We start from the raw sequence: 13711 nt of genomic DNA on the forward strand, positions 1-13711 counted from the left end.
CAAACTTGGGCCACGGATAGGTCGAAAGCGAACACAAAACGGACAAAAATCTGTTTGCTCCCGCGCGCTGGGCCGGCTCGTTTATCCGTTTTACCGAGGATAGGGTCGCGCGGTGGAGTTGGCCTTACGGCTTCGTTTCCCGCCGTTCATTCCTCTGACACACTAGAAGCGTCTCCGGTCAGATGTTTCCATGGCTCTTCTGCCAAGCACGCCGCGGTTCTCGGTTCCAGCTTCAGATTTGCTCCGCGTCAGAATATTTACGTGCAAATCAACAAGTCAATCTTCGGGCATTGGTAAGTCAATCGCCGAGAGGTGTATTCTGCCTTGAAGACATGCCAATCTTTTGCACGGATTCTTCCATGCTTATTTTTCTTCAGAAAACCGGTTACTCCGAAAGCAAAAGGCAATGCTGCTTTTCGATCTCAACTTGGATCATCGATCGTTTTCCATGGAGGCTGTGCCAGTGCCACCCCTGCTTGACTTGACCATCATCAATTACTCCCTTTTTCCATAACAGAGTCCGGTGCCCGTGCGTGCATTGCCTGCAAGCAACACTCCACAGTGCGCACGCAGCTCGTGCTAAATTCTGGAGTACCATCGAGTCCCCTGCCTATAAATACCAAGCACGTGGTACGCTTGTAGCCATCAACCCGCCAGTCATTCGGGGAAGAAACAGAGTGCCTTGTGAGATAGAGCCATGGGGAAGAAGAACACCCACCTGTGCTGTTTCTCGCTGCCGCTGCTTCTGTTCGCCGGGCTGGCATCCGGCCACCAGGTCCTGTTTCAGGTACGCGTGCGTATGTGTGGGGGTTTGCTTTGATTCTCTGAGGAGAAGAATTTGAGCTCAGGACCTTCATCAACCGTGGGAGCTTAATGGATGTTTGCACATGGCGCGAAACCATGCTGCAGGGGTTCAACTGGGAGTCGTGGAAGCAGAGCGGCGGGTGGTACAACATGATGATGGGCAAGGTCGACGACATCGCCGCGGCCGAAGTCACCCACGTGGCTCCCGCCGCCGTCGCACTCTGTCGCCAGCGAAGGTCCTCCTCCGGTCTCCCCCTCCCTCTTCCTACTAAATCATTCGTGCCTCAACATCTACGCCTTTTTTGTTTTTAGAAATGTCATAGAATTTCTATAGGATAAGATTTGCATAGGAAAATTTCCTTTAAAGCCCTTTGGTTTGTAGGAATGAATTTCTATTCATATGTAAGATAAGAATTAATCCTTCACATTTTCGAGGGAAAAAAATATTAGCTAAGACTCAATGGAAAAATTCCTATCCTATGCATCAAATGACATCCTTTTCTATTAGCCTTTCTCATCATTAATTACTTGTCACATCATTTTTTTGCTTACGTGGCATCTATGTTACTCTCTAAATTACTTTCATTATGACCAGCCTTAATCACTGCATGTCCTGTTTGATAATCTCAAGTCATTAAAGCATGCATATCTCATATTTTTTATTGGTTGATATGTCAAGAAACAAGAAACGAGGGAGAAGTTAATGCGCCACGTCTAAGTATTTTAGGATTATTTGATTTTTATAAGATGATTTACACATCTAGAGAGAGGAAGGACTACTCTATTTTTCTACTCCCTTCATCTAGATATTTAGTACTACACTAAAGAAGCATTTGTTTTCCTACTCTATTTTTCGATGAACAAAATGTGCAAATACGATCAAGAAGTATACAGTATACGAACTAAAGCGATTGACTCGGGTCGGCTACAGGTTACATGCCTGGTCGGCTGTACGACATCGACGCATCCAAGTACGGCAACGAGGCGGACCTCAAGTCGTTGATCGGCGCGCTCCACGGCAAGGGCGTGCAGGCGATCGCCGACATCGTCATCAACCACCGCTGCGCCGACTACAAGGACAGCCGCGGCATCTACTGCATCTATGAGGGCGGCACCTCCGACGGCCGCCTCGACTGGGGTCCCCACATGATCTGCCGCGACGACACCACCTACTCCGACGGCACCGCCAACCTCGACACCGGCGCTGACTTCGACCACGCGCCTGACATCGACCACCTCAATGAACGCGTCCAAAGGGAGCTCAAGGAGTGGCTCCTCTGGCTCAAGAGCGACCTCGGCTTCGACGCGTGGCGCCTAGACTTCGCCAAGGGCTACTTGCCGGAGATGGCCAAGGTGTACATCGACGGCACGTCCCCGAGCCTCGCCGTGGCCGAGCTTTGGGGCGACATGGTCCCCGACGGCGACGGCAAGCCCAACTACGACCAGGACGCGCATCGGCAGAATCTGGTGAACTGGGTGGACAAGGTGGGCGGCGCTGCGTCTGCGGGCATGGTGTTCGACTTCACAACCAAAGGGATACTGAACGCCGCCGTCGAGGGGGAGCTGTGGCGGCTGATCGACCCGCAGGGGAAGGCCCCCGGCGTGATGGGGTGGTGGCCGGCCAAGGCCGTCACCTTCGTCGACAACCACGACACCGGCTCCACCCAGGCCAAATGGCCATTCCCCTACGACAAGGTCATGCAGGGCTACGCGTACATCCTCACCCATCCCGCCATCCCATGCATCGTAAGCAACACGCTCCGGGCTCACCTTCACTCTCACTAAGGCACACCTCTTTTGGCAAATTCTCCTATAATCTTGAGAATCGACCCTCCATCCAGCTTCTCCTAAAATCTTGAGCCTATATTTTTAGGATTGTAAAAAAATATGAGTACAAGGTTCTAGAAGAAGCTGAGTGAAAAATCGATTCTCAAGGTTCTAAAAGAATAGGTCAAAAGAACTGGGCCTAAGTCACCACCATTCATTTATTCATTCAGGAAACTTAGAATTGTTGCTTCAATGATTTGTAGTTCTACGACCATTTCTTCAACCTGGGGTTTCAGGATGAGATCGCGGCACTGGTGGCGATCAGGAAGCGCAACGGCATCACAGCGACCAGCGCTCTGAAGATCCTGATGCACGAAGGGGACGCCTACGTCGCCAAGATCGACGGCAAGGTGGTGGTGAAGATCGGGTCCAGGTATGACGTTGGGGCCGTGATCCCGGCCGGATTCGTGACCTCGGCGCACGGCAACAACTACGCCGTCTGGGAGAAGACCGGCGCCGCGGCGACACTGCAGCGGAGCTGAAGTCTCCACTGACCAGACATGATTTGAACTACATTGTCCGTTCTGCTATACACGCGCAGATATTGCTATGATTTAACTTTTTTATACTTGTACCCAAAATTGATGAGCTCTACGAATAGCTCACACGACTGTAGTAAATAAATTATTGAGGATATGAAGAGGTATAAGAGGCGATTGCGCCATTTGGATGCTTCAGCATATATATATAAATGAAAAGGAAAAGACAGTTTCAGCCCAAGCAAATGAACAGCCGGCATGACAGTTTTTCTAATTACTGAAAATAGGATTTCCTCTGTGATACCAAGACACTGCCATGAATCCAAATAAACCCAGCAAAGGAAGCCAAATGACGGCCTATTATTAATTTATTATTCTCCAAAGGATAGCCTCAAATAGGCAAAAGATGAGCTCCTTTATAGCTTTGTTACATTGCATCCTATACATTGCTGGAGGAACCAGCAGAATGAAGATCGCATTGCAAGCTGGGGAGCGGAGAGGCTCTACCAAAGGAACATGGCAAGAATCCAAAACAGGCAGGCATACAACAGCCTGCTAGCGTTAGGCATGAACTGACAGACAGTGAAATCCCAGCCACAGCCTCAGAAACCAAGCGAGGCTACTCCTGCGCCAGTGTCTCCGGAAGTAATAGATTACATGCTCCCACATTTTTCTCTATTCTACTCCAGGATTCAAGGAGAACAAGAGCTAGGTTTTACTTGGGACGCTTGCGGTATGGGTACAGGATGTCATCCACCGTGTCTTTGACGTAAGTCCCAACTTTATTCATGTTCCTGACCACACCACTGGCCACAAGTCCAGCATTCCTCTGAAATCTGCAGGTCCAGTTGAAAATTCACCGTTTGTTAAAATTCGATGCAAAACCATGGACTTGATTAGAGTTTAAACCAAAAGAGCAACGTACTTGGTTATGAAATCGGCTTGTGTCAGCGCAGGTTTGTGTCCGTGTGCTTGAGTAGCTGCAATGTTATCAAGATAAGAAGATGAGTTTAATTTCTAGATCCAATAAGTTAATCATCACATCTTTCTCGTGAAGACCAAGTCTTATTAACCAACGTAAAAATAAATTTAGTTTCTGGCACACTGAGATATAGGCGAGCTCCAAGATTGTTCGACTCAGAATGCAGACTACTTTAGGATCCAGTTCCTCCAACCACCGTGAGTTAATTAAAGTACCTTTTCTGATATTCTGTTTGAGGGAACATTTTCTGTATTGCTTGTCTACTGTGGCAAAATTGACTTTAAGAATAAGATTTGGCGGCTTTAATCACACAATAACCAACGATGCAACATTAGCATGTCCACTCATTTCTTCATTAACAGACTATAAGTAACAGGTGAGACCGCTCATTACATTCTACAGAGAATCTGCAGTACAGAGGCTACTGAAGAAAAGTGTGACATGCTAAGCACCTCTTGCAGTGATCTAGCACACCGTGGTAGGCTTTGGAGTTGCTATTGTAGTATTATTTTTACAGTTACATATTTGTCAGGCAATAAAATAAATATTTTCCTCACCTTCTTTTTTCATGTGACCTGGAGCTTGTTTAGTTACGTGAGCTGGAGCTTGTTTAGTTGGAGCTCTGTCTGTCAATAGCTGCAGAAAAAAAAAAACTTCTTGCTTACACATAATTTATCCTTTGACATACACTTACAGTAAGATACTCGCCAAGCAGTTTCAATAATAATGGTGAACATATTAGGGAAAATATCAAGAATATATGTTTACTGTTATGGCATGGCCAGCATTCCTACTGTGATTGAGAAAAGAAGGGAAGTGGTATCAATTCATCATTGTAAACAAATAAAAGGTATATGGATTGCCATGAACACACCAGCCACTTTTCCAGTACATAATACAGAACTAGGCTTGCACGCTAAATTGCTTCTTTTATAAAATAATCAACTGTCATAGACTATGCCTGCTATACTAAGACGACCTATGCAGTGTACACCATAAACAGACAGCATAATTCCCATGCACATTAAGTCACACTGGCATACTGCTTATGTGTGAGCTGACATGTTAAGCATATTTCAGAGCAATAAATGCTTAAGAAGAAGAAGAAATACCTCAACTCCAACACAGATAGGGAGCTCTGCATGCTTCTCTCCCTTCACTGTAGAGGTATCCTTGTCATCTAGGTATATGGAATATCCAGCACATGCATATTTGAAGTTGGAAAGGTTGCGACCTTCTTGGATAGCTCCCAGCTCAATTTCTCCAACCATACGATCAGGAACTGGTATCCGTAGCAAGTTCAACAAAAACCAAGATAAGATAAAACAAGTCAACCCAAAAGTTAAGAATTACAAAAATCAGATAAAAATAAGTCAGCTATTATAACTGCTATGGTGACTGGTGAGACAATAAATCCAGTGTAGATGATACAGAGATAAACATTCATGATATGAAGCGGTACTTCTGCTGTTCTGCAGAGATTGTCACGAGAGATAATCTCAAAGTTATAGAATGGATCGTATTTTTTACTGATTTAGCATATTCAACTGATCATCAGTACAGAGTACTAATAAATACAAGAGTTTATTGGTGAACCTAGGTTGATCAACAACATTCTGGATATAAATGGAATTGATGCCCTGACCTAATACTGTGTTTCAATGAAATTGAATAAAGTATCTGCTTCTAGTCATCTGGGGACCTAAACTCATACACTCAATTGTCCTTGTGTGGTTCCCAGAACATTGGTGGCACATATAAACTCAACAGAAGATCCAGAATCTGACACGTAATGACATAAATGCAGTGACCTTCTTGTACTGCTCTGAAGAGTCAACAAACAAACCCAGGCGCTTATCCTTCCCACAGGTCCAGGTATTAACACTAAATGGCAGTAGTAGAGAAAACTTCTACAGCAAGCTTCCTGGGATCTGTATGGTCGATAGCCTACTAGATTGATTGGTAGAATTCTTTTGTGGCACTGATATTACGCGTCAGTATGGGATGTAATAACTTTGAATGTTTGTCGGGATGGTGCTAGGATTTGTTTTCGTCCAATTGTCTTTTTCCAGGAGCAGGGGCGGGCAGTGGGTTTTCCTCAGGCATGCCGAGCCATTTCCCCTTTCATGTTTTCCCATTGTACGGTTGCGAACTCTGTTTGCCTCTGTTAACCAACTAACGGAATGGGGAAACCCAGTGCCACAATACAGCTTAGTTTCCAAATAAACCTATGATGTTAACATTGCAATTTTGTCGAATTGCCCTGAAGACATGAGTTGCAATCAAGGTGCTTTCTTCCTAGTGTGTGGGAATGGGTACCCCTGTTTGCAAACAACGCAGGAGCCCTAATCGCTATGCATCCCCGTGGTTGGTGCGTGTGTGCCATCACCGCAAAAAACGAAATCTTGTGCAGAACAGGGAGCCCAGCGAAAGCTCAGGGGGCACAGATTACATGGCTAATGGCTTAACTAGGAACAGGGGAACCCTAGCCCGCTAGAGACCCTAAAGCAAGCAGCAGGCAATCGAGGGTAAGAGAAGAGAGGAGGAAGGTGGCGCGGGCACGATCTTCGACCTTGGGGGATGCCGCGGGTGACGCCGACGCAGACGGGGCCGCGCCCTTTGGACCTGAGCACCGACGAGTAGAAGAGGCAGCCCTTGCAGGACCTCCCCTTCACCACCCCTGCCCCTGCCACCGGGGTCGGCGCTGCGGCCGCCGCCGCCGCGCCCTCCCCTGCCGCAGGGACCCCCGGCGCGGCGCCGGCGCGCTCCATATCCGCCGGCGTGGAGGTGCGGCGGCGAGTGGTGATCTGTGCCCCGCGTGGAGAGACTGTAGACGGGGAGGGGGCTTCGCTTTCGTGGTGCCGCCGCCTCTGGCGTTTATTCAGTAGGAGCTTCTTTTGCTTGGTTTTCGATTTCGTTTTGTGCAGTCGCCAGAATTACAGTCTTATCAAGAACTTGGAGCACTCCCTCCGTTTCAAATAGTACTTCGCATATTGCTTTTTATCCCAACAAGTCTGTTTGACTAAACTTTATGTTAAATATATGTATTTGGCGTCTTAAATGTTGGTATTTTTTCTTCAAACCCAGCTCGCTCCGGTCAGGTGTACTGAGCACATGTATTATGTACCATCAGAAGCTAATCACTGGATTCGTATTCGAACAAAAGTTACACTTTTGGATTAGTCAAAATCAACGACCTAAAAACAAGTGCACGCCCTACTACTGAATTTTTTTTGGCCAACTCAGAATGCAAGGAGTTTAATTTTGCACGGAATTATCATTCAAGGTCTCCTGACAGCCAAAGAAGGTTGTGTACAGGGTAAACAAAACCACGGCAATAACATGGGCGCACATGATTAATTAGTTGATAAAACGATAGTGATGGGATAATATTTACAGAGACCACGGAAGGAACCCAGTTCCTGTACAATGAGTGGAATATACAGGTTAATTTACACGTAACGAGGCATGCTTCACATAATTTTACATGCCACGTACATCAGGTTCAGCTACGCTACTCATGACTGGAAGAGAGTAACGGTGGCAATATATCCATTCTTCATCACCTGTTGGTCAATGAGAACGGAAGGATTGCAAGTGTCAGATCAGAGTGATAGCAAACAAACTGATGACACAGTTCGTGCAGGAAAAGAAGGTTTCTGAAGCTGAGTGATAGGTAGCCTACCTCAAAAGCAATATTTTGGTATCCATAGACGAAAGTTGATCCAAATGGGTTATTCATCGAGCCCTGTGTCTGGATTGCTGCTCGACCGCAGTCGCCAAGGATCTCCTAATACAGTAGAATCAACACACATTAGTCAGTTAGCAAATAAGCATGGGAAATCAAAAGAAAAAAATGGCCATGAGCGAGAAACAGCAGTACAGCTCAAACAATTGCTACATGGCATGCTGAGCTGCTTTTAAGAAGTAAAAGAACTGATGACGTTTTAGCATGGGAGCACATTACCCACGATCTGATTTTACTTTTATTTGTATGCCAATCAAAGAAACATTTTCTTTACTGGGGTCAAAGAAGCATCAGTAACTCATTTATTTGCATGCAAGTTCAAAAGGTCTGTCATTCACCAACTTTTCACGAAGGCAGCTATTCAACCATTAAAAGATCGAGATATATCATAAGTAAATCTAGGAAAAACAAATTATCATAGAGGGAGCACAAAAGGTTTAGTAATGAAATGGCAACTCAAAGCAAAGCTGATAGTTATAGGTTAACTTATAAATCTATATGGGAATCATTGCAGCATAAACTCATGGTGAACACCATACCTTGACTTGTTCCCATTTTGTTCGAGGTGTTATGCAATTCTTGGAAGTGTTACCCGGCTGCTGTGCCCCTTCAGCTGAAACAAAGCCAATAGTTAATTAGTACTGACCTCATCAGCAGCAAACTGACTGTAGCGAGCAGTTCGTACCTTCAGCGTCGTAGATAACAAAGTTGCATTTCATGTACGAATTGAAATCAGAATGACCAGGGAAGTTTGTATGTAAAACAAACTTCTTTATCTTGTGAGTCTGCAATGAAACAAAATCTACTGGTCAACATGCTGGTTGAACCTCGCAAAAGAAATGTTGTAAACTTTGAAGTGTGCAGGCACACCTGCTATACAAAAAACTCCATACCTGACCATCAAATAAGATATCTATACCACGCGAGAAGTAGTTGTAGAAGTAGTCTCCACAAAGAGTAGTCCGAGGGCGGAGGTCGGACGCGGAGTGTATAACCATTTGGTCCACCTAACATGAGAGCACGATGTGCTAAGCGTTAAAGATGAGAATGCAGTATTGAGGGTGCTTAGGATTTTGGTCTTTCCTTATATTATTCTTTCAATAACAAAAAAGGGAGAGCATATATTACAGAAGAGTTGACATGTACCAAGAGGTAAAATAATGGCTCTGGATATAAAATATAAATCAAAAAATCAGAAAGCGAAAGGTGAAACAGCTTTTCAGGCTTTGGCTGCTTTATCTTTAAACTCATCTGACGCAACATTGTTTTGCAAGTAATACTCAAACCTCAAAGCAATCTGCAAGTGCAAGAAAAGCCCTTGTCGAACTATGACATTTCACATGTTCCAAGCATATTTTGGGGGTTATTCGATCAAATTTCCACATTGTATTCTACCAACACTGACAAGTTGCAACAGCACCAAACACCTAGTTCAGTATGATACTGAGATGTCCACGGATCTTTTTGACCATATGTTGAATTGCTTGAGTGCATGGAATCATTTATTGTTTACTGGTCTTTGAAATAACAGATAACTCTGGCTTCTCAAGCATGCCCAGAATATGAACGAGAAGTGACATCCTGGTTATCGTCACCAGCTCATATAGGATAAAATATGGAGGTAGAGATACATGTTTCCAAAGAATAAACTGGAAAATATGCATTCTAGTAATCTAGCACATTTTATTCATAACAATTGAAAGATTAGCTTGCCAGAATCTCTATGAAAATCCATATTGCAGTGCTTCAGTAAAAAAAAATACAGGCACACCTGCTTTTGGTGGATACCACATGGACGACCCAATTCGGTCCAGATATCCTGCCAAAGATACCGCATCACGTAAGAAACCATTAAAGCATGCTTCAGAAAAAGAGAGCAGACAGTACAATGATTTACACCTGTGGCGATGCTCCGAAAGGAATATGCTGCCCCCCAGTAGTGAGCCAAAGCTCTTCACCAAGCTGAAAACAAGATAAAGCTTTAAAAAAGGTTTGCTCCAGTGATGTTATGTCGAGACTTATTCAGTCACATATGTATTTTATCCTGCGCACAGAAGACAGTAACAATGATGCATGACACATACACTACCAGCTGTTCAGCCTACAATTCTGCATTTACTTTCTTTTGGTGTATATACTTGCTCAAAAACATTTTGCTGCAGAAGGATGGGGATATCGATGAAGATGTGAACCATCGAATCAAAGCCAGATGGATGAAGTGGCGCCAAGCTTCTGGCGTTCTCTGTGACAAGAGTGCCACAAAAGCTAAAAGGCAGGTTCTATAGGACGGCGATTTGACCCGCAATGTTGTATGGCGCTGAGTGTGGCCGACTAAAAGGCGACATGTTCAACAGTTAGGTGTAGCGGAGATGCGCATGTTGAGATGGATATGTGGCCACGCAAGGAAGGACAGGGTCCGGTATGATGATATATGTGATAGGGTTGGGGTAGCACCGATTGAAGAGAAGCTTGTCCAACATCGTCTGAGATGGTTTGGGCATATTCAGTGCAGGCCTCCAGAAGCTCCATACCCGACAGCTAAAGCGTGCTGATAATGTCAAGAGAGGTCGGGGTAGACCGAACTTGACATGGCAGGAGTGCGTAAAGAGAGATCTGAAGGAGTGGAGTATCACCAAAGAACTAGCCATGGACAGGGGTGCGTGGAAGCTAGCTATCCATGCGCCAGAACCATGAGTTGGTTGCGAGATCTTATAGGTTTCAGCTCTAGCCTACCCCAAATAGTTTGGGACTTAAGGCTTTGCTGTTGTTGTTGTTGTGGTGGTGGTGGTGGTGGTGTGCAGTTGTAAAACCAGATCGTATGGATTAGTGAATCATGAAACAGGAAAATTTCTGCAGTTTTCACAGGATTAATAGACTGGAAATATCATCAATAAATAGGCAATGTACCTTTGCATGTACTTCCTCCATATATAGGCTGCCCGCAGGTAAGGCAGGAATAACTGCCTTATCCATCAATGATCCAACACCAACTTTGCTATCTGTTGAGCTATCATATATAGAAACACGACACGTAACCGGAGTTGTTCCATCGGGAAATTCCAGGGGCAAATCTGCCACTGCAAGTGCAATAAGAAGCTGAGAAGAAATGCTGCGAATGATAGTTATGCAGAAATGAATGTGACTATTTGGCAACATACCTTCCCCATTGTTGAAGAAATTTGTATATTGACTGGGGATAGGGAATGCGAATGATAAACCCTGCAAAATCTTGTGAGTAAGATAAACCCAAACAGGCCAGGAAATGGAACATGGAACAAAATCTTGAAAGAAATAAAACAAAGCAAGGGCTATTTGTCATGACATACTGGATAGAAGAGGGTATACATGCCCCTCTCTTTATCATATATCCCAGGGAAAGTCGGTCCGAATAGAGCATAAACAGATACAAAAGTGGCTAGCGTCGATGGACCGCTGAAAGAATAGAAGGGAGAAGGAAATCGTCAGTAACACAGCACCTAACCTTTTGCTGAACGGTTAGGGCAAAAAATGAGTGACCATGCCAGCTTTACTCGACCCAAGAGTTCTTGAAAATAGACTAAACAGAAAAGAGGGAATGCGTAGAAGCTCCTCACCCAATTAAAGACGTCGCGTAACGCAATTGCAGTCTCTTAACATCAAAAATCTCGATGAGACGAAGCCTCTGCAGGAGAAAAATAAAAGAATAAGAATTTCTGATCGATAGTGAATTTTTTTCACAAATCTCAAGTGCAAAGTATGTACAGGTTTTTATACCATATTCTTTAAGCAAATTTTGCTGCAGAATTCAAATAACTACGGCACTAAACTACTGATGGGTCTGCATTACACTTCCTATTTTCAACGAAGCATAGAACCACTATAATTTGGTTATATAAACATTTCAGTACAGTATTCAATACCAACAAACAAATGCTACTGTATACATGGATTCAGTACAAGTGAGATCAACGATGTCTACAATGCAACCAGAGTATCAAGGAAAATCCAAGCAATTGACTGAAACAAACCTGGGACCAAGGATCGAAGCGTAAGTGAAACCCGTGATCCGGAAAGCTTATGACGAAGTCCAACTTTAGAGGCTCCTGGAATCACAGAATGAACCACACCAATCAGTAAAGGTTAATTTGGTGGCTCTGGTAACACCAAACAAGGGCTGCCCATCACAAACCTCGTCGAAGTACTTCACGTGGACAACATCGTAAATGTTTGGCTGGTGTTCAATCTGCGCAAATGCATCAGAAATCGGCATCCCTGCACCGACCATCCCCGAGCTCTTGTGTCAGAATTGGCAAAAAAATCGAAACTTTCAGCTAAGCGGTTGCTTAAAACGCAGGTTTCTCTTCTGTTGTCGCGTGCGGAGCGAAAGGAAGCAACCGACGGGTTCGGAAATCGGATCCCAACCGACGCGGCGACGGCGGTTGGTTGGTTCGCTAGGGTTGTTGGGGGGGGGGGGGGGGACTCACCGAGGGTGAAGGGGCCGACGCCGAGGCCGGGGCGGAGGTCGAGGGTGACGGCCCCCATGGCCGTGCCCTCGCAGCGCCGCCTCACCGGCACCGTCGCCGGGGACGGCGACCCGACCGCCGACCCGGGCCCTCCCCCCACCATCGCCGGCGACCTCTGCGTCTGCATCGCTGCGGCGGGCCTTCCTTCCCCTCGTCGGCCGGTTTGTTCCTCTCGTCGCTCCGATTGGGTTCGGGGATTCGCGTGGGCTTGCGTCTACTCCGATTCCTTCTTCTCGCCGACTAGTAGTTTAGCTTAACGAGAAGCCAACGGACGGTGCGCGGGGCCGCCTTGTCAGTGTGAGGACCGCGGGCGTGGGGCCCACCTGTCAGTAAGGTTGGCGCCGGCTTCACACTTGGCAAGGCCACCGGTTGCTTACTTGCCTGTGCTCACGTTTTATCACGTTACGTTTGCTTCCTCGCAAGGGTTTTCTTTTTCGAAAGCGCTTTTTTAATTCCGAGCTCACATGCATTTGGATGAACAGTAAAATTCAAAATAATAGTAAAAAAAGTTAAAATGTTTTTGAATTCTTTTCGCGATAAACATTGATGAATATTTGACCCGCGTGCAAAATTCGTGATGAAATAACATTTCTGGAGGTCCGGGAAAAAACAAGAAAATCGATGCTCCAAAATTGAAATGTCACTTTGTCACCAAATTGACAAGCATGTGATAAATTTATCAGTGCTTATCACAAAAAAAATCATTTTTTTTTGAAATTGTTTACTATTTTTTAGGATCTTACTGCTAATCAGTGTGCATATGAGCTCGGATTAAAAACTTTGTGTCCTTTCTTTTTCTCTTATATGCCAAGGAGCAGCTCACAAGTTTACAAGCATGTATAAAATCCGATTGTGTTCAACAATCAAAGCCAAGTTCAAGGGTTAAGAAAATGATAAAAGGATTTCGTTTTTATGGTGTGCCAATCAAAGTTTTTGTGCCATCTTACGGGGTTTTTTTTCAAGTTTTTGGGTGCGATGTCAATGTTTTAATTTTCTTTTGTTTCGACTTCTTGCTTTTATACTTGATGAGATATACTATTCTTAAAAGGCCACTGCTACAAATCATCTGGATGATCTTTGCAGAAAATCATCCGCTTCGGGAGTCGTCCGATCTGGCGCACAGGACCGTTCGATCAGGAAATACGCTCCGCAACCTGTCTTCCTCCTCTTGCCAGACAACCATCAGGACCACCCGACCTTGTCTCTCTGTAGCACCTCGACGGCCCTGGCTATGCTGCATCACAACACGGAGAACCACACTGGCGGCACCAACGATGCTCCATGGCACCACAGGCGACCTCTATGATTCTCCATCGCAGCACTGGCTTTGCTCTTCACTGGCCACCGTATGGAGCAGTCGTCGACGTTG

General features: G+C 45.2%; 2 protein-coding genes and 1 pseudogene across 3 annotated transcripts; 1 reads left to right on the forward strand and 2 right to left on the reverse strand.

Annotated features, from left to right (window-relative positions):
• Nucleotides 1–697: 697 nt before the first annotated feature.
• On the forward strand, nt 698–3289 carry LOC125521840 (alpha-amylase type A isozyme-like; annotated as a pseudogene). Its single transcript, XR_015610252.1, has 4 exons — nt 698–787; nt 910–1040; nt 1736–2550; nt 2835–3289. The product of XR_015610252.1 is annotated as an alpha-amylase type A isozyme-like (transcript).
• Nucleotides 3290–3437: 148 nt separating this feature from the next.
• Nucleotides 3438–7028, reverse strand: LOC125521841 (uncharacterized). The gene is made up of 5 exons (XM_048686902.2): nt 6665–7028; nt 5205–5374; nt 4650–4728; nt 4036–4090; nt 3438–3946 (listed from the first exon to the last, which is right to left on the reverse strand). Exons 1-5 carry the CDS (start codon nt 6861–6863, stop codon nt 3826–3828), a joined length of 624 nt encoding a protein of 207 aa, XP_048542859.1. The 5' UTR covers nt 6864–7028; the 3' UTR covers nt 3438–3825.
• A 398-nt stretch (nt 7029–7426) lies between these two features.
• On the reverse strand, nt 7427–12608 carry LOC125521839 (PHAF1 protein At3g51130). Its single transcript, XM_048686900.1, has 14 exons — nt 12304–12608; nt 12009–12091; nt 11848–11922; nt 11434–11501; nt 11167–11272; nt 10999–11059; nt 10748–10917; nt 9740–9802; nt 9612–9659; nt 8734–8847; nt 8526–8625; nt 8380–8453; nt 7778–7882; nt 7427–7658 (listed from the first exon to the last, which is right to left on the reverse strand). Exons 1-14 carry the CDS (start codon nt 12467–12469, stop codon nt 7611–7613), a joined length of 1281 nt encoding a protein of 426 aa, XP_048542857.1. The 5' UTR covers nt 12470–12608; the 3' UTR covers nt 7427–7610.
• Nucleotides 12609–13711: the final 1103 nt, after the last annotated feature.

Source organism: Triticum urartu, chromosome 7A (assembly GCF_056163025.1).
Source record: "Triticum urartu cultivar PI428250 chromosome 7A, HENAU_Tu73, whole genome shotgun sequence".
In the NCBI taxonomy this organism is placed as follows: Eukaryota; Viridiplantae; Streptophyta; class Magnoliopsida; order Poales; family Poaceae; genus Triticum; species Triticum urartu.

Bases quoted from the DNA above. Each gene is read 5' to 3' on its own strand.
- LOC125521839 (XM_048686900.1), bottom strand. From the start codon at position 12,469: ATGCAGACGCAGAGGTCGCCGGCGATGGTGGGGGGAGGGCCCGGGTCG. The intron at 11,273-11,433 runs GTGAGGAGCTTC...CTATTCTTTCAG, and splicing joins TACGCGACGTCTTTAATTGG to CGGTCCATCGACGCTAGCCA. The intron at 10,918-10,998 runs GTATGTTGCCAA...TTGCACTTGCAG, and splicing joins TTTCTTCAACAATGGGGAAG to TGGCAGATTTGCCCCTGGAA.
- LOC125521841 (XM_048686902.2), bottom strand. From the start codon at position 6,863: ATGGAGCGCGCCGGCGCCGCGCCGGGGGTCCCTGCGGCAGGGGAGGGC. The intron at 4,729-5,204 runs GTATTTCTTCTT...TTTTTTCTGCAG, and splicing joins CTATCTGTGTTGGAGTTGAG to CTATTGACAGACAGAGCTCC. The intron at 4,091-4,649 runs GTGAGGAAAATA...ATAACATTGCAG, and splicing joins AGGTCACATGAAAAAAGAAG to CTACTCAAGCACACGGACAC.